General features: G+C 41.0%; 1 protein-coding gene across 1 annotated transcript in view; it reads right to left on the bottom strand.

The window, feature by feature from the left end:
- The window catches only part of FHIP2A (FHF complex subunit HOOK interacting protein 2A), a 109,997-nt gene extending 88,674 nt beyond the window's left edge, over window positions 1–21,323 (bottom strand). The window contains exon 1 of the mRNA XM_088479376.1: window positions 21,106–21,323. Coding sequence (XP_088335502.1) covers window positions 21,106–21,150 — 45 coding nt within the window. The 5' untranslated portion in view covers window positions 21,151–21,323. The remainder of the gene's footprint in view (window positions 1–21,105) is intronic.
- Window positions 21,324–26,972: the final 5,649 nt, after the last annotated feature.

Raw genomic sequence — 26,972 nt, forward strand, 5'->3', positions numbered from 1 at the left:
CTGGTGGGTACACACTACACCGTCACTAACATTTACATAGCATCACCATACACTGCAGACACGTGAGCTGCATAGCAGAGGATGAGCTGGTGGGTACACACTACACCGTCACCAACATTTACATAGCATCACCATACACTGCAGACACGTGAGCTGCATAGCAGAGGATGAGCTGGTGGGTACACACTACACCGTCACCAACATTTACATAGCATCACCATACACTGCAGACATGTGAGCTGCATAGCAGAGGATGAGCTGGTGGGTACACACTACACCGTCACCAACACTTACATAGCATCACCATACACTGCAGACACGTGAGCTGCATAGCAGAGGAAGAGCTGGTGGGTACACACTACACCGTCACCAACATTTACATAGCATCACCATACACTGCAGAGACGTGAGCTGCATAGCAGAGGATGAGCTGGTGGGTACACACTACACTGTCACTAACATTTACATAGCATCACCATACACTGCAGACACGTGAGCTGCATAGCATAGGATGAGCTGGGGGGTACACACTACACCTTCACCAACATTTACATAACATCACCATACACTGCAGACACATGAGCTGCATAGCAGAGGATGAGCTGGTGGGTACACACTACACCGTCACCAACATTTACATAGCATCACCATACACTGCAGACACGTGAGCTGCATAGCAGAGAGTGAGCTGGTGGGTACAAACTACACCGTCACCAACACTTACATAGCATCACCATACACAGCAGAGACGTGAGCTGCATAGCAGAGGTTGAGCTGGTGGGTACACACTACACCGTCACCAACATTTACATAGTATCACCATACACTGCAGACACGTGAGCTGCATAGCAGAGGATGAGCTGGTGGGTACACACTACACCGTCACCAACATTTACATAGCATCACCATACACTGCAGACACGTGAGCTGCATAGCAGAGTGTGAGCTGGTGGGTACACACTACACCGTCACCAACATTTACATAGCATCACCATACACTGCAGACACGTGAGCTGCATAGCAGAGGATGAGCTAATGGGTACACACTACACCGTCACCAACACTTATATAGCATCACCATACACTGCAGACACGTGAGCTGCATAGCAGAGGTTGAGATGGTGGGTACACACTACACCGTCATCAACATTTACATAGCATCACCATACACTGCAGACACGTGAGCTGCATAGTAGAGAGTGAGCTGGTGGGTACACATTACACCGTCACCAACATTTACATAACATCACCATACACTGCAGACACGTGAGCTGCACAGCAGAGGATGAGCTGGTGGGTACACACTACACCGTCACCAACATTTACATAGTATCACTATACACTGCAGACACGTGAGCTGTATACATAGCATCACCATACACTGCAGACACGTGAGCTGCATAGCAGAGGGTGAGCTGGTGGGTACACACTACACCGTCACCAACATTTACATAACATCACCATACACTGCAGACACGTGAGCTGCATAGCAGAGGATGAGCTGGTGGGTACACACTACACCGTCACCAACATTTACATAGCATCACCATACACTGCAGACACGTGAGCTGCATAGCAGAGGCTGAGCTGGTGGGTACACACTACACCGTCACCAACATTTACATAGTATCACTATACACTGCAGACACGTGAGCTGCATAGCAGAGGATGAGCTGGTGGGTACACACTACACCGTCACCAACATTTACATAGCATCACCATACACTGCAGACACGTGAGCTGTATACATAGCATCACCATACACTGCAGACACGTGAGCTGCATAGTAGAGGATGAGCTGGTGGGTACACACTACACCGTCACCAACATTTACATAGCATCACCATACACTGCAGACACGTGAGCTGCATAGCAGAGGGTGAGCTGGTGGGTACACACTACACCGTCACCAACATTTACATAGCATCACCATACACTGCAGACACGTGAGCTGCATAGAAGAGGATGAGCTGGTGGGTACACACTACACCGTCACCAACATTTACAAAGCATCACCATACACTGCAGACACGTGAGCTGCATAGCAGAGGATGAGCTGGTGGGTACACAGTACACCGTCACCAACACTTACAAAGCATCACCATACACTGCAGACACGTGAGCTGCATAGCAGAGGATGAGCTGGTGGGTACACACTACACCGTCACCAACACTTACATAGCATCACCATACACTGCAGACACGTGAGCTGCATAGCAGAGGATGAGCTGGTGGGTACACACTACACCGTCACCAACACTTAAATAGCATCACCATACACTGCAGACACGTCAGCTGCATAGCAGAGGATGAGCTGGTGGGTACACACTACACCGTCACCAACATTTACATAGCATCACCATACACTGCAGACACGTGAGCTGCATAGCAGAGGATGAGCTGGTGGGTACACACTACACCGTCTCCAACATTTACATAGCATCACCATACACTGCAGACACGTGAGCTGCATAGCAGAGAGTGAGCTGGCGGGTACACACTACACCGTCACCAACATTTACATAGCATCACCATACACTGCAGACACGTGAGCTGCATAGCAGAGGATGAGCTGGTGGGTACAAACAACACCATCACCAACATTTACATAGCATCACCATACACTGCAGACACGTGAGCTGCATAGCAGAGGATGAGCTGGTGGGTACACACTACACCGTCACCAACATTTACATAGCATCACCATACACTGCAGACACGTGAGCTGCATAGCAGAGGGTGAGCTGGTGGGTACACACTACACCGTCACCAACATTTACATAGTATCACCATACACTGCAGACACGTGAGCTGCATAGCAGAGGAAGAGCTGGTGGGTACACACTACACCGTCACCAACATTTACATAGCATCGCCATACACTGCAGACACGTGAGATGCATAGCAGAGGATGAGCTGGTGGGTACACACTACACCGTCACCAACATTTACATAGCATCACCATACACTGCAGACATGTGAGCTGCATAGCAGAGGATGAGCTGGTGGGTACACACTACACCGTCACCAACATTTACATAGCATCACCATACACTGCAGACACGTGAGCTGCATAGGAGAGGGTGAGCTGGTGGGGACACACTACACCTTCACCAACATTTACATAGCATCACCATACACTGCAGACACGTGAGCTGTATACATAGCATCACCATACACTGCAGACACGTCAGCTGCATAGCAGAGGATGAGCTGGTGGGTACACACTACACCGTCACCAACATTTACATAGCATCACCATACACTGCAGACACGTGAGCTGCATAGCAGAGGATGAGCTGGTGGGTACACACTACACCGTCACCAACATTTACATAACATCACCATACACTGCAGACACGTGAGCTGCATAGCAGAGAGTGAGCTGGTGGGTACACACTACACCGTCACCAACATTTACATAACATCACCATACACTGCAGACACGTGAGCTGCATAGCAGAGGATGAGCTGGTGGGTACACACTACACCGTCACCAACATTTACATAGCATCACCATACACTGCAGACACGTGAGCTGCATAGCAGAGGATGAGCTAATGGGTACACACTACACCGTCACCAACACTTACATAGCATCACCATACACTGCAGACACGTGAGCTGCATAGCAGAGAGTGAGCTGGCGGGTACACACTACACCGTCACCAACATTTACATAGTATCACCATACACTGCAGACACGTGAGCTGCATAGCAGAGAGTGAGCTAGTGGGTACACACTACACCGTCACCAACATTTACATAACATCACCATACACTGCAGACACGTGAGCTGCATAGCAGAGAGTGAGCTGGTGGGTACACACTACACCGTCACCAACACTTACATAGTATCACCATACACTGCAGACACGTGAGCTGCATAGCAGAGGTTGAGCTGGTGGGTACACACTACACCGTCACCAACATTTACATAGCATCACCATACACTGCAGACACGTGAGCTGCATAGCAGAGAGTGAGCTAGTGGGTACACACTACACCGTCACCAACATTTACATAACATCACCATACACTGCAGACACGTGAGCTGCATAGCAGAGAGTGAGCTGGTGGGTACACACTACACCGTCACCAACACTTACATAGTATCACCATACACTGCAGACACGTGAGCTGCATAGCAGAGGATGAGCTGGTGGGTACACACTACACCGTCACCAACATTTACATAGTATCACCATACACTGCAGACACGTGAGCTGCATAGCAGAGGATGAGCTGGTGGGTACACACTACACCGTCACCAACATTTACATAGCATCACCATACACTGCAGACACGTGAGCTGCATAGCAGAGAATGAGCTGGTGGGTACACACTACACCGTCACCAACATTTACATAGCATCACCATACACTGCAGACATGTGAGCTGCATAGCAGAGGGTGAGCTGGTGGGTACACACTACACCGTCACCAACACTTACATAGCATCACCATACACTGCAGACACGTGAGCTGCATAGCAGAGGAAGAGCTGGTGGGTACACACTACACCGTCTCCAACATTTACATAGCATCACCATACACTGCAGACACGTGAGCTGCATAGCAGAGGATGACCTGGTGGGTACACACTACACCGTCACCAACATTTACATAGCATCACCATACACTGCAGACACGTGAGCTGCATAGCAGAGGGTGAGCTGGTGGGTACACACTACACCGTCACCAACATTTACATAGCATCACCATACACTGCAGACACGTGAGCTGCATAGCAGAGGATGAGCTGGTGGGTACACACTACACCGTCACCAACATTTACATAGCATCACCATACACTGCAGACACGTGAGCTGCATAGCCGAGGATGAGATGGTGGGTACACACTACACCGTCACCAACACTTACATAGCATCACCATACACTGCAGACACGTGAGCTGCATAGCAGAGGATGAGCTGGTGGGTACACACTACACCGTCACCAACAATTACATAGCATCACCATACACTGCAGACACGTGAGCTGCATAGCAGAGGATGAGCTGGTGGGTACACACTACACCGTCACCAACACTTACATAGCATCACCATACACTGCAGACACGTGAGCTGCATAGCAGAGGGTGAGCTGGTGGGTACACACTACACCGTCACCAACATTTACATAGCATCACCATACACTGCAGACACGTGAGCTGCATAGCAGAGAATGAGCTGGTGGGTACACACTACACCGTCACCAACATTTACATAGCATCACCATACACTGCAGACACGTGAGCTGCATAGCAGAGGATGAGCTGGTGGGTACACACTACACCGTCACCAACATTTACATAGTATCACCATACACTGCAGACACGTGAGCTGCATAGCAGAGGAAGAGCTGGTGGGTACACACTACACCGTCACCAACATTTACATAGCATCACCATACACTGCAGACACGTGAGCTGTATACATAGCATCACAATACACTGCAGACACGTGAGCTGCATAGCAGAGGATGATCTGGTGGGTACACACTACACCGTCACCAACATTTACATAGCATCACCATACACTGCAGACACGTGAGCTGCATAGCAGAGGATGAGCTGGTGGGTACACACTACACCGTCACCAACATTTACATAGCATCACCATATACTGCAGACACGTGAGCTGCATAGCAGAGGATGAGCTGGTGGGTACACACTACACCGTCACCAACATTTACATAGCATCACCATACACTGCAGACACGTGAGCTGCATAGCAGAGGATGAGCTGGTGGGTATACACTACACCGTCACCAACATTTACATAGCATCACCATACACTGCAGAGACGTGAGCTGCATAGCAGAGGATGAGCTGGTGGGTACACACTACACCGTCACTAACATTTACATAGCATCACCATACACTGCAGACACGTGAGCTGCATAGCAGAGGATGAGCTGGTGGGTACACACTACACCGTCACCAACATTTACATAGCATCACCATACACTGCAGACACGTGAGCTGCATAGCAGAGGATGAGCTGGTGGGTACACACTACACCGTCACCAACATTTACATAGCATCACCATACACTGCAGACATGTGAGCTGCATAGCAGAGGGTGAGCTGGTGGGTACACACTACACCGTCACCAACACTTACATAGCATCACCATACACTGCAGACACGTGAGCTGCATAGCAGAGGAAGAGCTGGTGGGTACACACTACACCGTCACCAACATTTACATAGCATCACCATACACTGCAGAGACGTGAGCTGCATAGCAGAGGATGAGCTGGTGGGTACACACTACACTGTCACTAACATTTACATAGCATCACCATACACTGCAGACACGTGAGCTGCATAGCATAGGATGAGCTGGGGGGTACACACTACACCGTCACCAACATTTACATAGCATCACCATACACTGCAGACACGTCAGCTGCATAGCAGAGAGTGAGCTAGTGGGTACACACTACACCTTCACCAACATTTACATAACATCACCATACACTGCAGACACATGAGCTGCATAGCAGAGGATGAGCTGGTGGGTACACACTACACCGTCACCAACATTTACATAGTATCACCATACACTGCAAACACGTGAGCTGCATAGCAGAGGATGAGATGGTGGGTACACACTACACCGTCACCAACACTTACATAGCATCACCATACACTGCAGACACGTCAGCTGCATAGCAAAGGATGAGCTGGTGGGTACACACTACACCGTCAACAAAATTTACATAGCATCACCATACACTGCAGACACGTGAGCTGCATAGCAGAGAGTGAGCTGGTGGGTACACACTACACCGTCACCAACATTTACATAGCATCACCATACACTGCAGACACGTGAGCTGCATAGCAGAGGGTGAGCTGGTGGGTACACACTACACCGTCACCAACATTTACATAGCATCACCATACACTGCAGACACGTGAGCTGCATAGCAGAGGATGAGCTGGTGGGTACACACTACACCGTCACCAACATTTACATAGCATCACCATACACTGCAGACACGTGAGCTGCATAGCAGAGGATGAGCTGGTGGGTACACACTACACTGTCACTAACATTTACATAGCATCACCATACACTGCAGACACGTGAGCTGCATAGCATAGGATGAGCTGGGGGGTACACACTACACCGTCACCAACATTTACATAGCATCACCATACACTGCAGACACGTCAGCTGCATAGCAGAGAGTGAGCTAGTGGGTACACACTACACCTTCACCAACATTTACATAACATCACCATACACTGCAGACACATGAGCTGCATAGCAGAGGATGAGCTGGTGGGTACACACTACACCGTCACCAACATTTACATAGTATCACCATACACTGCAAACACGTGAGCTGCATAGCAGAGGATGAGATGGTGGGTACACACTACACCGTCACCAACACTTACATAGCATCACCATACACTGCAGACACGTCAGCTGCATAGCAAAGGATGAGCTGGTGGGTACACACTACACCGTCAACAAAATTTACATAGCATCACCATACACTGCAGACACGTGAGCTGCATAGCAGAGAGTGAGCTGGTGGGTACACACTACACCGTCACCAACATTTACATAGCATCACCATACACTGCAGACACGTGAGCTGCATAGCAGAGGGTGAGCTGGTGGGTACACACTACACCGTCACCAACATTTACATAGCATCACCATACACTGCAGACACGTGAGCTGCATAGCAGAGGATGAGCTGGTGGGTACACACTACACCGTCACCAACATTTACATAGCATCACCATACACTGCAGACACGTGAGCTGCATAGCAGAGGATGAGCTGGTGGGTACACACTACACCGTCACCAACACTAACATAGCATCACCATACACTGCAGACACGTGAGCTGCATAGCAGAGGATGAGCTGGTGGGTACACACTACACCGTCACCAACATTTACATAGTATCACCATACACTGCAGACACGTGAGCTGTATACATAGCATCACCATACACTGCAGACACGTGAGCTGCATAGCAGAGAGTGAGCTGGTGGGTACACACTACACCGTCACCAACACTTACATAGCATCACCATACACTGCAGACACATGAGCTGCATAGCAGAGGATGAGATGGTGGGTACACACTACACCGTCACCAACACTTACATAGCATCACCATACACTGCAGACACGTGAGCTGCATAGCAGAGAATGAGCTGGTGGGTACACACTACACCGACATTTACATAGCATCACCATACACTGCAGACACGTGAGATGCATAGCAGAGGATGAGCTGGTGGGTACACACTACACCGTCACCAACATTTACATAGCATCACCATACACTGCAGACACGTGAGCTGCATAGCAGAGGGTGAGCTGGTGGGTAAACACTACACCGTCACCAACACTTACATAGTATCACCATACACTGCAGACACGTGAGCTGCATAGCAGAGGATGAGCTGGTGGGTACACACTTCACCGTCACCAACATTTACATAGTATCACCATACACTGCAGACACGTCAGCTGCATAGCAGAGGAAGAGCTGGTTGGTACACACTACACCGTCACCAACATTTACATAGCATCACCATACACTGCCGACACGTGAGCTGTATACATAGCATCACCATACACTGCAGACACGTGAGGTGCATAGCAGAGGGTGAGCTGGTGGGTACACACTACACCGTCACCAACATTTACATAGCATCACCATACACTGCAGACACGTGAGCTGCATAGCAGAGGATGAGCTGGTGGGTACACACTACACCGTCACCAACACTAACATAGCATCACCATACACTGCAGACACGTGAGCTGCATAGCAGAGGATGAGCTGGTGGGTACACACTACACCGTCACCAACATTTACATAGTATCACCATACACTGCAGACACGTGAGCTGTATACATAGCATCACCATACACTGCAGACACGTGAGCTGCATAGCAGAGAGTGAGCTGGTGGGTACACACTACACCGTCACCAACACTTACATAGCATCACCATACACTGCAGACACATGAGCTGCATAGCAGAGGATGAGATGGTGGGTACACACTACACAGTCACCAACATTTACATAGCATCACCATACACTGCAGACACGTGAGCTGCATAGCAGAGGATGAGCTGGTGGGTACACACTACACCGTCACCAACATTTACATAGCATCACCATACACTGCAGACACGTGAGCTGCATAGCAGAGGATGAGCTGGTGGGTACACACTACACCGTCACCAACACTAACATAGCATCACCATACACTGCAGACACGTGAGCTGCATAGCAGAGGATGAGCTGGTGGGTACACACTACAGCGTCACCAACACTTACATAGCATCACCATACACTGCAGACACGTGAGCTGCATAGCAGAGAATGAGCTGGTGGGTACACACTACACCGACATTTACATAGCATCGCCATACACTGCAGACACGTGAGATGCATAGCAGAGGATGAGCTGGTGGGTACACACTACACCGTCACCAACATTTACATAGCATCACCATACACTGCAGACACGTGAGCTGCATAGCAGAGGGTGAGCTGGTGGGTACACACTACACCGTCACCAACACTTACATAGTATCACCATACACTGCAGACACGTGAGCTGCATAGCAGAGGATGAGCTGGTGGGTACACACTTCACCGTCACCAACATTTACATAGTATCACCATACACTGCAGACACGTCAGCTGCATAGCAGAGGAAGAGCTGGTTGGTACACACTACACCGTCACCAACATTTACATAGCATCACCATACACTGCAGACACGTGAGCTGTATACATAGCATCACCATACACTGCAGACACGTGAGCAGCATAGCAGAGGATGAGCTGGTGGGTACACACTACACCGTCACCAACATTTACATAGAATCACCATACACTGCAGACACGTGAGCTGCATAGCAGAGGATGAGCTGGTGGGTACACACTACACCGTCACCAACATTTACATAGCATCACCATACACTGCAGACACGTGAGCTGCATAGCAGAGGCTGAGCTGGTGGGTACACACTACACCGTCACCAACATTTACATAGCATCACCATACACTGAAGACACGTGAGCTGCATAGCAGAGGGTGAGCTGGTGGGTACACACTACACCGTCACCAACATTTACATAGTATCACCATACACTGCAGACACGTGAGCTGCATAGCAGAGGATGAGCTGGTGGGTACACACTACACCGTCACCAACACTTACATAGCATCACCATACACTGCAGACACGGGAGCTGCATAGCAGAGGATGAGCTGGTGGGTACACACTACACCGTCACCAACATTTACATAGTATCACCATACACTGCAGACACGTGAGCTGTATGGCAGAGGAAGAGTTGGTGGGTACACACTACACAGTCACCAACATTTACATAGCATCACCATACACTGCAGACACGTGAGCTGCATAGCAGAGGTTGAGATGGTGGGTACACACTACACCGTCACCAACACTTACATAGCATCACCATACACTGCAGACACGTGAGCTGCATAGCAGAGGATGAGCTGGTGGGTACACACTACACCGTCACCAACATTTACATAGCATCACCATACACTGCAGACACGTGAGCTGCATAGCAGAGAGTGAGCTGGTGGGTACACACTACACCGTCACCAACATTTACATAGCATCACCATACACTGCAGACACGTGAGCTGTATAGCAGAGGATGAGCTGTTGGGTATACACTACACCGTCACCAACATTTACATAGTATCACCATACACTGCAGACACGTGAGCTGCATAGCAGAGAGTGAGCTGGTGGGTACACACTACACCGTCACTAACACTTATATAGCATCACCATACACTGCAGACTCGGGAGCTGCATAGCAGAGGATGAGCTGGTGGGTACACACTACACCGTCACCAACATTTACATAGTATCACCATTCACTGCAGACACGTGAGCTGCATAGCAGAGGATGAGCTGGTGGGTACACACTACACCGTCACCAACATTTACATAGTATCACCATACACTGCAGACACGTGAGCAGCATAGCAGAGGATGAGCTGGTGGGTACACACTACACCGTCACCAACATTTACATAGCATCACCATACACTGCAGAGACGTGAGCTGCATAGCAGAGGATGAGCTGGTGGGTACACACTACACCGTCACCAACATTTACATAGCATCACCATACACTGCAGACACGTGAGCTGCATAGCAGAGGATGAGCTGGTGGGTACACACTACACCGTCACCAACATTTACATAGCATCACCATACACTGCAGACACGTGAGCTGCATAGCAGAGGATGAGCTGGTGGGTACACACTACACCGTCACCAACATTTACATAGTATCACCATACACTGCAGACACGTGAGCTGCATAGCAGAGAGTGAGCTGGTGGGTACACACTACACCGTCACCAACATTTACATAGCATCACCATAGACTGCAGACACGTGAGCTGCATAGCAGAGGACGAGTTGGTGGGTACACACTACACCGTCACCAACATTTACATAGTATCACCATACACTGCAGACACGTGAGCTGCATAGCAGAGGATGAGCTGGTGGGTACACACTACACCGTCACCAACATTTACATAGCATCACCATACACTGCAGACACGTGAGCTGCATAGCAGAGGATGAGCTGGTGGGTACACACTACACCGTCACCAACATTTACATAGTATCACCATACACTGCAGACACGGGAGCTGCATAGCAGAGGATGAGCTGGTGGGTACACACTACACCGTCACCAACATTTACATAGCATCACCATACACTGCAGACACGGGAGCTGCATAGCAGAGAGTGAGCTGGTGGGTACACACTACACCGTCACCAACACTTACATAGCATCACCATACACTGCAGACACGGGAGCTGCATAGCAGAGGATGAGCTGGTGGGTACACACTACACCGTCACCAACATTTACATAGCATCACCATACACTGCAGACACGTGAGCTGCATAGCAGAGAGTGAGCTGGTGGGTACACACTACACCGTCACCAACACTTACATAGCATCACCATACACTGCAGACACGGGAGCTGCATAGCAGAGGATGAGCTGGTGGGTACACACTACACCGTCACCAACATTTACATAGCATCACCATACACTGCAGACACGTGAGCTGCATAGCAGAGGATGAGCTGGTGGGTACACACTACACAGTCACCAACATTTACATAGTATCACCATACACTGCAGACACGTGAGCTGCATAGCAGAGAGTGAGCTGGTGGGTACACACTACACCGTCACCAACATTTACATAGTATCACCATACACTGCAGACACGTGAGCTGCATAGCAGAGAGTGAGCTGGTGGGTACACACTACACCGTCACCAACACTTATATAGCATCACCATACACTGCAGACACGTGAGCTGCATAGCAGAGGATGAGCTGGTGGGTACACACTACACCGTCACCAACACTTACATAGCATCACCATACACTGCAGACACGGGAGCTGCATAGCAGAGGATGAGCTGGTGGGTACACACTACACCGTCACCAACATTTACATAGTATCACCATACACTGCAGACACGTGAGCTGCATAGCAGAGGATGAGCTGGTGGGTGCACACTACACCGTCACCAACATTTACATAGCATCACCATACATTTCATGTAAAAGTGTCAGATGCTGGAGGCTGTGTATAGTATATAGGTGTATATATTATATAGGTATAGTCCATGTAAGATGACGTTTTGCCTCTTTCTGAGTTCCGTTTTTTTGGAGGGAAAAATCCGAACTCAACGTGCAAACTCGAACCTATCCGAGCCTGCACATCCCTAATATATATATATATAATATAGGGGCTGTGTATAGTGTATATATTATATTGGTGCTGTGTATCAGGAGCTGTGTATAGTATATAGGTATATTATATAGGGGCTGTGTATAGTATATAGGTATATTATATAGGTGCTGTGTATAGTATATAGGTATATTATATAGGGGCTGTGTATAAGTATATATTATATAGGTCTGTGTATCAGGGGCTGTGTATAGTATATAGGTATATTATATAGGGGCTGTGTATAAGTATATATTATATAGGTCTGTGTATCAGGAGCTGTGTATAGTATATAGGTATATTATATAGGGGCTGTGTATAGGTATATATTATATAGGTCTGTGTATCAGGAGCTGTGTATAGTATATAGGTATATTATATAGGGGCTGTGTATAGTATATAGGTATATATTATATAGGTGTTGTGTATCAGGAGCTGTGTATAGTATATAGGTATATTATATAGGGGCTGTGTATAAGTATATATTATATAGGTCTGTGTATCAGGGGCTGTGTATAGTATATAGGTATATTATATAGGGGCTGTGTATAAGTATATATTATATAGGTCTGTGTATCAGGAGCTGTGTATAGTATATAGGTATATTATATAGGGGCTGTGTATAGTATATAGGTATATATTATATAGGTGTTGTGTATCAGGAGCTGTGTATAGTATATAGGTATATTATATAGGGGCTGTGTATAAGTATATATTATATAGGTCTGTGTATAGTATATAGGTCTGTATCAGGAGCTGTGTATAGTATATAGGTATATATTATATAGGTCTGTGTATCAGGGGCTGTGTATAGTATATAGGTGCTGTGTATCAGTGGCTGTGTATAGTATATAGGTATATTATATAGGGGTTGTGTATAGTTATATATTATATACAGTGTATCAGGGGCTGTGTATAGTATATAGGTGTATATATCTAGGTGCTGTGTATAGTATATAGGTATATTATATAGGGGCTGTGTATAGGTATATATTATATAGGTCTGTGTATCAGGGGCTGTGTATAGTATATAGGTGCTGTGTATCAGGAGCTGTGTATAGTATATAGGTATAGTATATAGGCCTGTGTATCAGGGGCTGTTTATAATATATAGGTGTATACATATAGGTCTGTGTATCAGGGGCTTTGTATAGTACATAGGTATATTATATATGGGCTGTGTATAGTATATAGGTATATATTATATAGGTGTTGTGTATCAGGAGCTGTGTATAGTATATAGGATTATTATATAGGGGCTGTGTATAGGTATATATTATATAGGTCTGTGTATCAGGGGCTGTGTATAGTATATAGGTATATTATATAGGGGCTGTGTATAGTATATAGGTATATATTATATAGGTGTTGTGTATCAGGAGCTGTGTATAGTATATAGGATTATTATATAGGGGCTGTGTATAGGTATATATTATATAGGTCTGTGTATCAGGAGCTGTGTATAGTATATAGGTATATTATATAGGGGCTTTGTATAGTATATAGGTATATATTATAAAGGTGTTGTGTATCAGGAGCTGTGTATAGTATATAGGATTATTATATAGGGGCTGTGTATAGGTATATATTATATAGGTCTGTGTATCAGGGGCTGTGTATAGGTATATATTATATAGGTGTTGTGTATCAGGGGCTGTGTATAGTATATAGGTATATTATATAGGGGCTGTGTATAGGCATATATTATATAGGTCTGTGTATAGTATATAGGCATATATATATTATATAGGTCTGTGTATAGTATATAGGTATATATATATTATATAGGTCTGTGTATAGTATATAGGTATATATATATCATATAGGTCTGTGTATAGTATATAGGTATATATATTATATAGGTCTGTGTATAGTATATAGGTATATATATATCATATAGGTCTGTGTATAGTATATAGGTATATATATATCATATAGGTCTGTGTATAGTATATAGGTATATATATATCATATAGGTCTGTGTATAGTATATAGGTATATATATTATATAGGTCTGTGTATAGTATATAGGTATATATATTATATAGGTCTGTGTATAGTATATAGGTATATATATTATATAGGTCTGTGTATAGTATATAGGTATATATATTATATAGGTCTGTGTATAGTATATAGGTATATATATATATTATATAGGTCTGTGTATAGTATATAGGTATATATATATTATATAGGTCTGTGTATAGTATATAGGTATATATATTATATAGGTCTGTGTATAGTATATAGGTATATATATTATATAGGTCTGTGTATAGTATATAGGTATATATATATTATATAGGTCTGTGTATAGTATATAGGTATATATATATTATATAGGTCTGTGTATAGTATATAGGTATATATATATTATATAGGTCTGTGTATAGTATATAGGTATATATATATTATATAGGTCTGTGTATAGTATATAGGTATATATATATTATATAGGTCTGTGTATAGTATATAGGTATATATTATATAGGTGTTGTGTATCAGGAGCTGTGTATAGTATATAGGATTATTATATAGGGGCTGTGTATAGGTATATATTATATAGGTCTGTGTATCAGGAGCTGTGTATAGTATATAGGTATATTATATAGGGGCTTTGTATAGTATATAGGTATATATTATAAAGGTGTTGTGTATCAGGAGCTGTGTATAGTATATAGGATTATTATATAGGGGCTGTGTATAGGTATATATTATATAGGTCTGTGTATCAGGGGCTGTGTATAGGTATATATTATATAGGTGTTGTGTATCAGGGGCTGTGTATAGTATATAGGTATATTATATAGGGGCTGTGTATAGGCATATATTATATAGGTCTGTGTATAGTATATAGGCATATATATATTATATAGGTCTGTGTATAGTATATAGTTATATATATATTATATAGGTCTGTGTATAGTATATAGGTATATATATATCATATAGGTCTGTGTATAGTATATAGGTATATATATTATATAGGTCTGTGTATAGTATATAGGTATATATATATCATATAGGTCTGTGTATAGTATATAGGTATATATATATCATATAGGTCTGTGTATAGTATATAGGTATATATATATCATATAGGTCTGTGTATAGTATATAGGTATATATATATCATATAGGTCTGTGTATAGTATATAGGTATATATATTATATAGGTCTGTGTATAGTATATAGGTATATATATTATATAGGTCTGTGTATAGTATATAGGTATATATATATTATATAGGTCTGTGTATAGTATATAGGTATATATATATTATATAGGTCTGTGTATAGTATATAGGTATATATATATTATATAGGTCTGTGTATAGTATATAGGTATATATATTATATAGGTCTGTGTATAGTATATAGGTATATATATTATATAGGTCTGTGTATAGTATATAGGTATATATATATTATATAGGTCTGTGTATAGTATATAGGTATATATATATTATATAGGTCTGTGTATAGTATATAGGTATATATATTATATAGGTCTGTGTATAGTATATAGGTATATATATATTATATAGGTCTGTGTATAGTATATAGGTATATATTATATAGGTGTTGTGTATCAGGAGCTGTGTATAGTATATAGGATTATTATATAGGGGCTGTGTATAGGTATATATTATATAGGTCTGTGTATCAGGAGCTGTGTATAGTATATAGGTACATTATATAGGGGCTTTGTATAGTATATAGGTATATATTATAAAGGTGTTGTGTATCAGGAGCTGTGTATAGTATATAGGATTATTATATAGGGGCTGTGTATAGGTATATATTATATAGGTCTGTGTATCAGGGGCTGTGTATAGGTATATATTATATAGGTGTTGTGTATCAGGGGCTGTGTATAGTATATAGGTATATTATATAGGGGCTGTGTATAGGCATATATTATATAGGTCTGTGTATAGTATATAGGCATATATATATTATATAGGTCTGTGTATAGTATATAGGTATATATATATCATATAGGTCTGTGTATAGTATATAGGTATATATATATCATATAGGTCTGTGTATAGTATATAGGTATATATATATATCATATAGGTCTGTGTATAGTATATAGGTATATATATATCATATAGGTCTGTGTATAGTATATAGGTATATATATTATATAGGTCTGTGTATAGTATATAGGTATATATATATTATATAGGTCTGTGTATAGTATATAGGTATATATATATTATATAGGTCTGTGTATAGTATATAGGTATATATATATTATATAGGTCTGTGTATAGTATATAGGTATATATATATTATATAGGTCTGTGTATAGTATATAGGTATATATATATTATATAGGTCTGTGTATAGTATATAGGTATATATATATTATATAGGTCTGTGTATAGTATATAGGTATATATATATATTATATAGGTCTGTGTATAGTATATAGGTATATATATATTATATAGGTCTGTGTATAGTATATAGGTATATATATATTATATAGGTCTGTGTATAGTATATAGGTATATATATATTATATAGGTCTGTGTATAGTATATAGGTATATATATATTATATAGGTCTGTGTATAGTATATAGGTATATATATATATTATATAGGTCTGTGTATAGTATATAGGTATATATATATTATATAGGTCTGTGTATAGTATATAGGTATATATATATATTATATAGGTCTGTGTATAGTATATAGGTATATATATATTATATAGGTCTGTGTATAGTATATAGGTATATATATATATTATATAGGTCTGTGTATAGTATATAGGTATATATATATTATATAGGTCTGTGTATAGTATATAGGTATATATATATATTATATAGGTCTGTGTATAGTATATAGGTATATATATATTATATAGGTCTGTGTATAGTATATAGGTATATATATATATTATATAGGTCTGTGTATAGTATATAGGTATATATATATTATATAGGTCTGTGTATAGTATATAGGTATATATATATTATATAGGTCTGTGTATAGTATATAGGTATATATATATTATATAGGTCTGTGTATAGTATATAGGTATATATATATATTATATAGGTCTGTGTATAGTATATAGGTATATATATATATTATATAGGTCTGTGTATAGTATATAGGTATATATATATATTATATAGGTCTGTGTATAGTATATAGGTATATATATATTATATAGGTCTGTGTATAGTATATAGGTATATATTATATAGGTCTGTGTATAGTATATAGGTATATATTATATAGGTCTGTGTATAGTATATAGGTATATATTATATAGGTCTGTGTATAGTATATAGGTATATATATATATTATATAGGTCTGTGTATAGTATATAGGTATATATATATATTATATAGGTCTGTGTATAGTATATAGGTATATATATATATTATATAGGTCTGTGTATAGTATATAGGTATATATATATTATATAGGTCTGTGTATAGTATATAGGTATATATATATTATATAGGTCTGTGTATAGTATATAGGTATATATATATTATATAGGTCTGTGTATAGTATATAGGTATATATATATTATATAGGTCTGTGTATAGTATATAGGTATATATATATTATATAGGTCTGTGTATAGTATATAGGTATATATATATTATATAGGTCTGTGTATAGTATATAGGTATATATATATTATATAGGTCTGTGTATAGTATATAGGTATATATATATTATATAGGTCTGTGTATAGTATATAGGTATATATATTATATAGGTCTGTGTATAGTATATAGGTATATATATATATTATATAGGTCTGTGTATAGTATATAGGTATATATATATATTATATAGGTCTGTGTATAGTATATAGGTATATATATATTATATAGGTCTGTGTATAGTATATAGGTATATATATATTATATAGGTCTGTGCATAGTATATAGGTATATATATATTATATAGGTCTGTGTATAGTATATAGGTATATATATATATTATATAGGTCTGTGTATAGTATATAGGTATATATATATTATATAGGTCTGTGTATAGTATATAGGTATATATATATTATATAGGTCTGTGTATAGTATATAGGTATATTATATAGGTCTGTGTATAGTATATAGGTATATTATATAGGTCTGTGTATAGTATATAGGTATATTATATAGGTCTGTGTATAGTATATAGGTATATTATATAGGTCTGTGTATAGTATATAGGTATATTATATAGGTCTGTGTATAGTATATAGGTATATATATATTATATAGGTCTGTGTATAGTATATAGGTATATATATATTATATAGGTCTGTGTATAGTATATAGGTATATATATATTATATAGGTCTGTGTATAGTATATAGGTATATATATATTATATAGGTCTGTGTATAGTATATAGGTATATTATATAGGTCTGTGTATAGTATATAGGTATATTATATAGGTCTGTGTATAGTATATAGGTATATTATATAGGTCTGTGTATAGTATATAGGTATATTATATAGGTCTGTGTATAGTATATAGGTATATTATATAGGTCTGTGTATAGTATATAGGTATATTATATAGGTCTGTGTATAGTATATAGGTATATATATATTATATAGGTCTGTGTATAGTATATAGGTATATATATATTATATAGGTCTGTGTATAGTATATAGGTATATATATATTATATAGGTCTGTGCATAGTATATAGGTATATATATATTATATAGGTCTGTGTATAATATATAGGTATATATATATATTATATAGGTCTGTGTATAATATATAGGTATATATATATATTATATAGGTCTGTGTATAGTATATAGGTATATATATATTATATAGGTCTGTGTATAGTATATAGGTATATATATATTATATAGGTCTGTGTATAGTATATAGGTATATATATATTATATAGGTCTGTGTATAGTATATAGGTATATATATATTATATAGGTCTGTGTATAGTATATAGGTATATATATATTATATAGGTCTGTGTATAGTATATAGGTATATATATATTATATAGGTCTGTGTATAGTATATAGGTATATATATATTATATAGGTCTGTGTATAGTATATAGGTATATATATATATTATATAGGTCTGTGTATAGTATATAGGTATATATATATTATATAGGTCTGTGTATAGTATATAGGTATATATATATTATATAGGTCTGTGCATAGTATATAGGTATATATATTATATAGGTCTGTGTATAGTATATAGGTATATTATATAGGTCTGTGTATAGTATATAGGTATATATATATTATATAGGTCTGTGTATAGTATATAGGTATATATATATTATATAGGTCTGTGTATAGTATATAGGTATATATATATTATATAGGTCTGTGTATAGTATATAGGTATATATATTATATAGGTCTGTGCATAGTATATAGGTATATATATTATATAGGTCTGTGTATAGTATATAGGTATATTATATAGGTCTGTGTATAGTATATAGGTATATATATATTATATAGGTCTGTGTATAGTATATAGGTATATATATATTATATAGGTCTGTGTATAGTATATAGGTATATTATATAGGTCTGTGTATAGTATATAGGTATATATATATTATATAGGTCTGTGTATAGTATATAGGTATATATATATTATATAGGTCTGTGTATAGTATATAGGTATATTATATAGGTCTGTGTATAGTATATAGGTATATTATATAGGTCTGTGTATAGTATATAGGTATATTATATAGGTCTGTGTATAGTATATAGGTATATTATATAGGTCTGTGTATAGTATATAGGTATATATATATATTATATAGGTCTGTGTATAGTATATAGGTATATTATATAGGTCTGTGTATAGTATATAGGTATATTATATATGTCTGTGTATAGTATATATATATTATATAGGTCTGTGTATAGTATATAGGTATATATATATATTATATAGGTCTGTGTATAGTATATAGGTATATATATATTATATAGGTCTGTGTATAGTATATAGGTATATATATATTATATAGGTCTGTGTATAGTATATAGGTATATTATATAGGTCTGTGTATAGTATATATATATATTATATAGGTCTGTGTATCAGGGGCTGATAGGAAGCGGCGGCTCCGGGCTGAGTTCCGGCCACATCAGCGCTCCCTGCCGCCTCGTCTCCCTCCCGCTGCTCAGCCCCCGGTCCCGGCGATTACACAGGAGGGTCTCGGTACTGAGGCCTAGCTGCCCCCGGTCCCCCCCCGGGCACTCACCGCCTCCGCCGCCTGCTGCAGGATGGACGTCAGCTTGGAGAACATCTTCCCCCTCTGCTGCTGCAGCTTCTCCCGGGAGGACCTGGAGAAATCCGAGATCTGCTGCCGCCGCCGCTCCAGCGTGTAACCGGCACACAGCGCTAACAGACACGGACACCGGACACACCGGAGACTCCGCACCGACTGCACCGAGCAGCTCCCTGCTGCCCCCGCCGGCCGCTCACTGTACTGCACTGACTGGCTCCCTGCTGGCCGCTCACTGTACTGCACCCTACACTGAACGGCTCCCTGCTGCCCCCACCGGCCGCTCTCTGTACTGCACCCCCTACACTGACCGGCTCCCTGCTGCCCCGCCGGGCGCTCACTGTACTGCACCCCCTGCACTGACCGGCTCTCTACTGCCCCTGAAGGGCGCTCACTGTACTGCATGCCCTACAGTGACCGTCCCCTGCTGCCCCCGCTGGCCGCTCACTGTTATAGGGATGGACATCTGAAGCCGATGGTTAGCAACCATCGATGTTTCTGAGTTGATAGAATACTTTTTTATTGAAAAAACCAGAGCACATCAGTGGGAGAAGAGATGCACATGGCATCTATTCACAGTGTTAGGGGGAGCCTAGGGGCATCTCGGAGTGCTGGCATGCCCAGTGGCGGATCAACATTATTAGGGACCTGAAGCTTGAACTGTTATGGAGACCCCTCTGCAACCAACAACAATAGGGAAACATCAAACAAGGTCCAAAGGACATTGCTGCCCTTGCAAGAACCTTGAGGCTCAAATGGCGGAGAAGTAGAAACCCCCCAGAGAGTGAGAGACTGTAGCTAGATAGATAGATGTAGAACCCCCAGAGAGTGAGACTGTAAATAGATAGATGTAAAAACTCCCCAGAGAGTGAGAGACTGTAGATAGACAGACAGACAGACAGACAGACAGGGAGAGAGAGAGAGAGAGAGAGAGAGAGAGAGAGATGAGGGATAGATAGATAGATAGATAGATAGATATGAGGGATAGATAGATAGATATGAGATAGATAGATATATAGATAGATAGATATGAGATAGATAGATAGATAGATATGAGATAGATAGATAGATAGATATGAGGGATAGATAGATATGAGATAGATAGATAAATAGATAGATAGATAGATATGAGGGATAGATAGATAGATAGATAGATAGATAGATAGATAGATAGATAGATAGATAGATAGATAGATAGATATGAGGGATAGATAGATATGAGATAGATAGATATATAGATAGATATGAGATAGATAGATAGATAGATAGATAGATATGAGATAGATAGATAGATAGATAGATAGATATGAGGGATAGATAGATATGAGATAGATAGATAAATAGATAGATAGATATGAGGGATAGATAGATAGATAGATAGATAGATAGATAGATAGATAGATAGATAGATAGATAGATATGAGATAGATAGATAGATAGATAGATAGATAGATAGATAGATAGATAGATATGAGATAAAGGGGCCTATTCATTAATTATAAGCACTAAGTGTGTTATAACACAAAGTGTAATTTATATAACAGTTAAAAAACAGTTGAACAAACATTGAACAACATCTACGACAAGGTAATTACAATATCATTCCTTACCAGTAGTTTGTGTGTTGAACATTATTGAATGAATTGAAAAAATGTATCAGAAACTTCTATTAATGATCTCACTCCATGGAATCATCTCTAAAACTACTACATCCTTTACTCTCCCTGCAGCTCGTCCTTCTGTACATATTGCTGCCTCATTACTTTCCTCTTCTCTTACAAACACATATGAGCTTTTAACTTATCTATACACATTAACAATAACATCCACATCCCGTCGCCATAACAAACATTCAGACAAATCCAACAAATATATTTATATCTCGCTCCTGTTGCTTCTATTAGCTGGTGACATATCTCCAAATCCAGGCCCAACCCACATGCCACACCCACAACGAGCTATAAATCCAGCTAACCTCATAAACATTGCGTGCCTCCCTTCACCATCCAAGTCATTAACATGTGCCTTATGGAATGCACGCTGTCTGCAATAAGCTAACATCCATCCATGACCTCTTTATTTCTCAACCTTCTGGCAATAACAGAAACATGGCTCCCACAATCAGACACTGTCTCCCCTGCAGCACTTCCACATGGTGACCTACACTTCTCACACACCTCCAGGCCTGGTAATTGTAAAGGAGGTGGGGTAGGAATATTACTCTCCCAATCTTTCACATACACAGTTCTCCCACAGGTACCGTCCCTTATATTTACATCATTTGAAGTACATTCTATCAGGACTTTCACGCCTTTCTCTCTGCGAGTTGCTGCTATCTATCGCCCGCCTGGGCCACCGCAACAATTTCTGGAACATTTTTCAGCCTGGCTCCCTCACTTCCTATCCTCAGACATCTCCACCATCATTATGGGTGATTTCAATATCCCCATTGACAGTCCACAATCTCCTCATGCCTCCAAACTACTCTCTCTAACCTCCTCTCTTGGCCTCTCCCAATGGACTGACTCCTCTACTCATAAGGAGGGCCACTGCCTTGATCTTGTATTTACCAGACTATGCTCAGTTTCTGACTTCACTAATGCTCCTTTCCCTCTCTCAGATCACAATCTTATCACCTGCACACTTTCCTCCATTACATCAACCTCAATGTCAGTGAAATCAACCAAACCTCCTAAAACCCGCAGAAATATTAATGTGATTAACTTTCATCAACTATCTACCTCTCTACAACAATGACTCTCACCAATTTCTGCACTCACTTCTCCTGAGACTGCTGCATCACAGCTAAACCAGATTTTAGTAAAAGCCCTCGATGAAGTAGCTCCAGCTACCCATCACACTCCGCGTAGACTTAGACGTCAACCATGGCATTCTAACCTAACAAGGCATCTACAAAAACTCTCACGTAAAGTAGAACGTCAGTGGCGAAAGTCTCGCACTCCAAGTGACTTCCTCACATATAAGTCTATCTACAACTCTTATTGTACTGCTCTGGACACTGCCAAGCAAATATATTTCCAATCTCTTATCTCTGCTCAAGCCTCTAACCCCAAGCGACTTTTTAATACATTTAAACTGCTTCTTACCCCTCCCTCACCCAAGCCACCTGCTACTGTCTGTGCACAAGATCTTGCTTCCTATTTCAAGGACAAGATTGATAATATCCGAAATGAAATGTTATTCTCTTCCTCAGCTAGTGACCTACTCAATTCCCTACCTGAACCCTCTGGCACATTCTCTTCATTTGACCCCACAAATGAAGATGAGGTATCTATACTCTTCTCATCCTCCTACTCTATTACCTCTCCTCTAGATCCTATACCCTCACAAATTAGTAAAGCTCTGTCTCCTGTGCTCATCCCAACCCTAACTAAAATCTGTAATCTCTCTCTTTCTACTGGCATCTTTCCATCACTGTACAAGCATGCAGTGATTACTCCCATTCTGAAAAAACAAAATTCTGACCCTAACGCTCTCTCTAATTACCGTCCTATCTCCCAGCTCCCATGCCCCTCCAAGCTACTGGAGAGACTTGTCTACACCCACCTCACACACTTTCTTAACACCCACAACTTATTGGACCCACTTCAGTCTGGCTTCCGTTCCCAACACTCCATGAGACAGCACTGACTAAGGTAGTAAATGATCTGGTCACTGCCAAGGCTAAAGGCCATTACTCACTCCTAATTCTTCTAGATCTCTCTGCTGCTTTTGACACTGTTGACCACTCTCTTCTCGTACAAACATTACAATCCCTAGATCTTAAGGACACAGCCCTTTCTTGGTTCTCTTCCTACCTATCTGATCGCTCTTTTACTGTTCGTTTTTCTGATTCTGCCTCCTCTTCGTTGCCTCTATCAGTTGGAGTACTGCAAGGCTCTGTCTTAGGTCCTCTGCTTTTCTCAATCTATACCACCTCTCTTGGCAAACTAATCCGCTCTTTTGGATTTCAGTACCATCTGTATGCGGATTATACTCAAATCTACCTATCCTCCCCAGATTTATCTCCATCTGTATTGGTCCGTGTCACTGAATGTCTTTCTGCCATTTCATCTTGGATGTCATCTCGCTACCTGAAACTTAATATTTCTAAAACAGAATTAATTATATTTCCACCGGCCAATAACAGTTATCAACCTGATCTCTCTATCACTGTTGATAACTCGACAATCCACCCCGCCCCACAAGCTCACTGCCTTGGTGTCATCCTTGACTCTGACCTGTCCTTTGTTTCCCACATTCAATCTGTCTGAAAATCATGTTACATACATCTAAAAAACATATACAAAATTCGACCATATCTCACACAAGACACTGCAAAAACTCTAATCCATGCACTTATTATTTCCCGCATTGACTATTGCAATAGTCTCCTTACTGGTTTTCCCAAAAACAGGCTATCGCCATTACAATGCATGATGAATGCAGCTGCGAGGCTTATCTTCCTTGCCAAACGTTCATCGTCTGCTGCCCCGCTCTGTCAGTCCCTCCATTGGTTGCCGGTTTTCTACCGTATTCAATACAAAATACTGTTACTTACACATAAGGCCATTAACCGAATTACACCAACATACATCTCTTCACTCATCTCAAAATATCTCCCAACCCGACCTCTCCGCTCAGCACAAGAACTGCGTCTCTCATCCCCGCGCATTACTTGCTCCCATTTACGGTTACAGGACTTTCTGCGGGCAGCACCCACTCTATGGAATGCCTTACCACGCACAATAAGACTTACCTCTACTCTTCAATCCTTCAAGCGTTCCCTGAAAACTCACCTCTTCAGACAAGCTTATCAGATTCCAGAACCGACCACATAACCTTCATAGCTTCCATGTCTTATCACATCCCCTCTCACAGTCCACACATTACCTCACATATTGTCTTTCTTTCACATACTCCTGACATTTTGCCGACATTCCTGTGTGACTGGATCATGCAGCCACCAAGAAACTCTGCATTCTGGCCGGACCAAATTGCAATATATATAGCACCTCTCCTTGTGTATCAATGCCTGTTTCCCTATAGATTGTAAGCTTGCAAGCAGGGCCTTCCTACCTCTATGTCTGTCAGTTATTACCCTGTTTTGTTCTATCAATGTTTCCAATTGTAAAGCGCAACGGAATATGCTGCGCTATATAGGAAACTGTTAATAAATAAATAAATAAATAAATAAATTAAACCTAAAAATTCTCTGGAGATAATTAGGTTTAGAACTGGCATGGAGTTCTAGCTAATTATAGGTGGAATTCATCATTCCTCCTCTCCATAAGTATCTATTCCGGTACCTGTCATTTTTGCGATGACAGCTTTTCGGGAAATAGATACATTTCCTGCCTACACTACCTTATCGCATCTGGTAACAGTGCTGCGCATGCGCTGTTATATCTGTAAAACCAGCGCATGTGCAGCACTGCCTACAGAGGCGTTGAGTTTCGTACCCCCCCGACCCCCCCCCCACCCCCCGACTTACCTGTCCGCGCAGCAGCCTCCGGCTCCGTCCTGCTGCGCTGTCATGTGGTTTCCCAGCAGACCACATGACAGATTAGAAAAAAAAAAAAAACTTTTTTTTTTTTGTCTAAACTTTCTTGTGCTCTGCTGGGGAGCACACATGACAGACCAGCAGGACGGAGCCTGAGGACGGAGCAGAGCGCCGGAGGGACTCGTCGGGGGACCTGCACACGCTGATACAGGTTAGTGGATTCTGCTATTCGCCACCTCACAGTGGCGAATAGTAACTGCATCAAATTCCGAAAATTCATAATTTTCGGAATTTGATGAATACCATAATTTCCACATCCCCATACTAATGTACTAATGTA

This window comes from Taudactylus pleione, unplaced genomic scaffold, assembly GCF_031769625.1.
Source record: "Taudactylus pleione unplaced genomic scaffold, aTauple2 ptg000231l, whole genome shotgun sequence".
Lineage (NCBI taxonomy): Eukaryota > Metazoa > Chordata > Amphibia > Anura > Myobatrachidae > Taudactylus > Taudactylus pleione.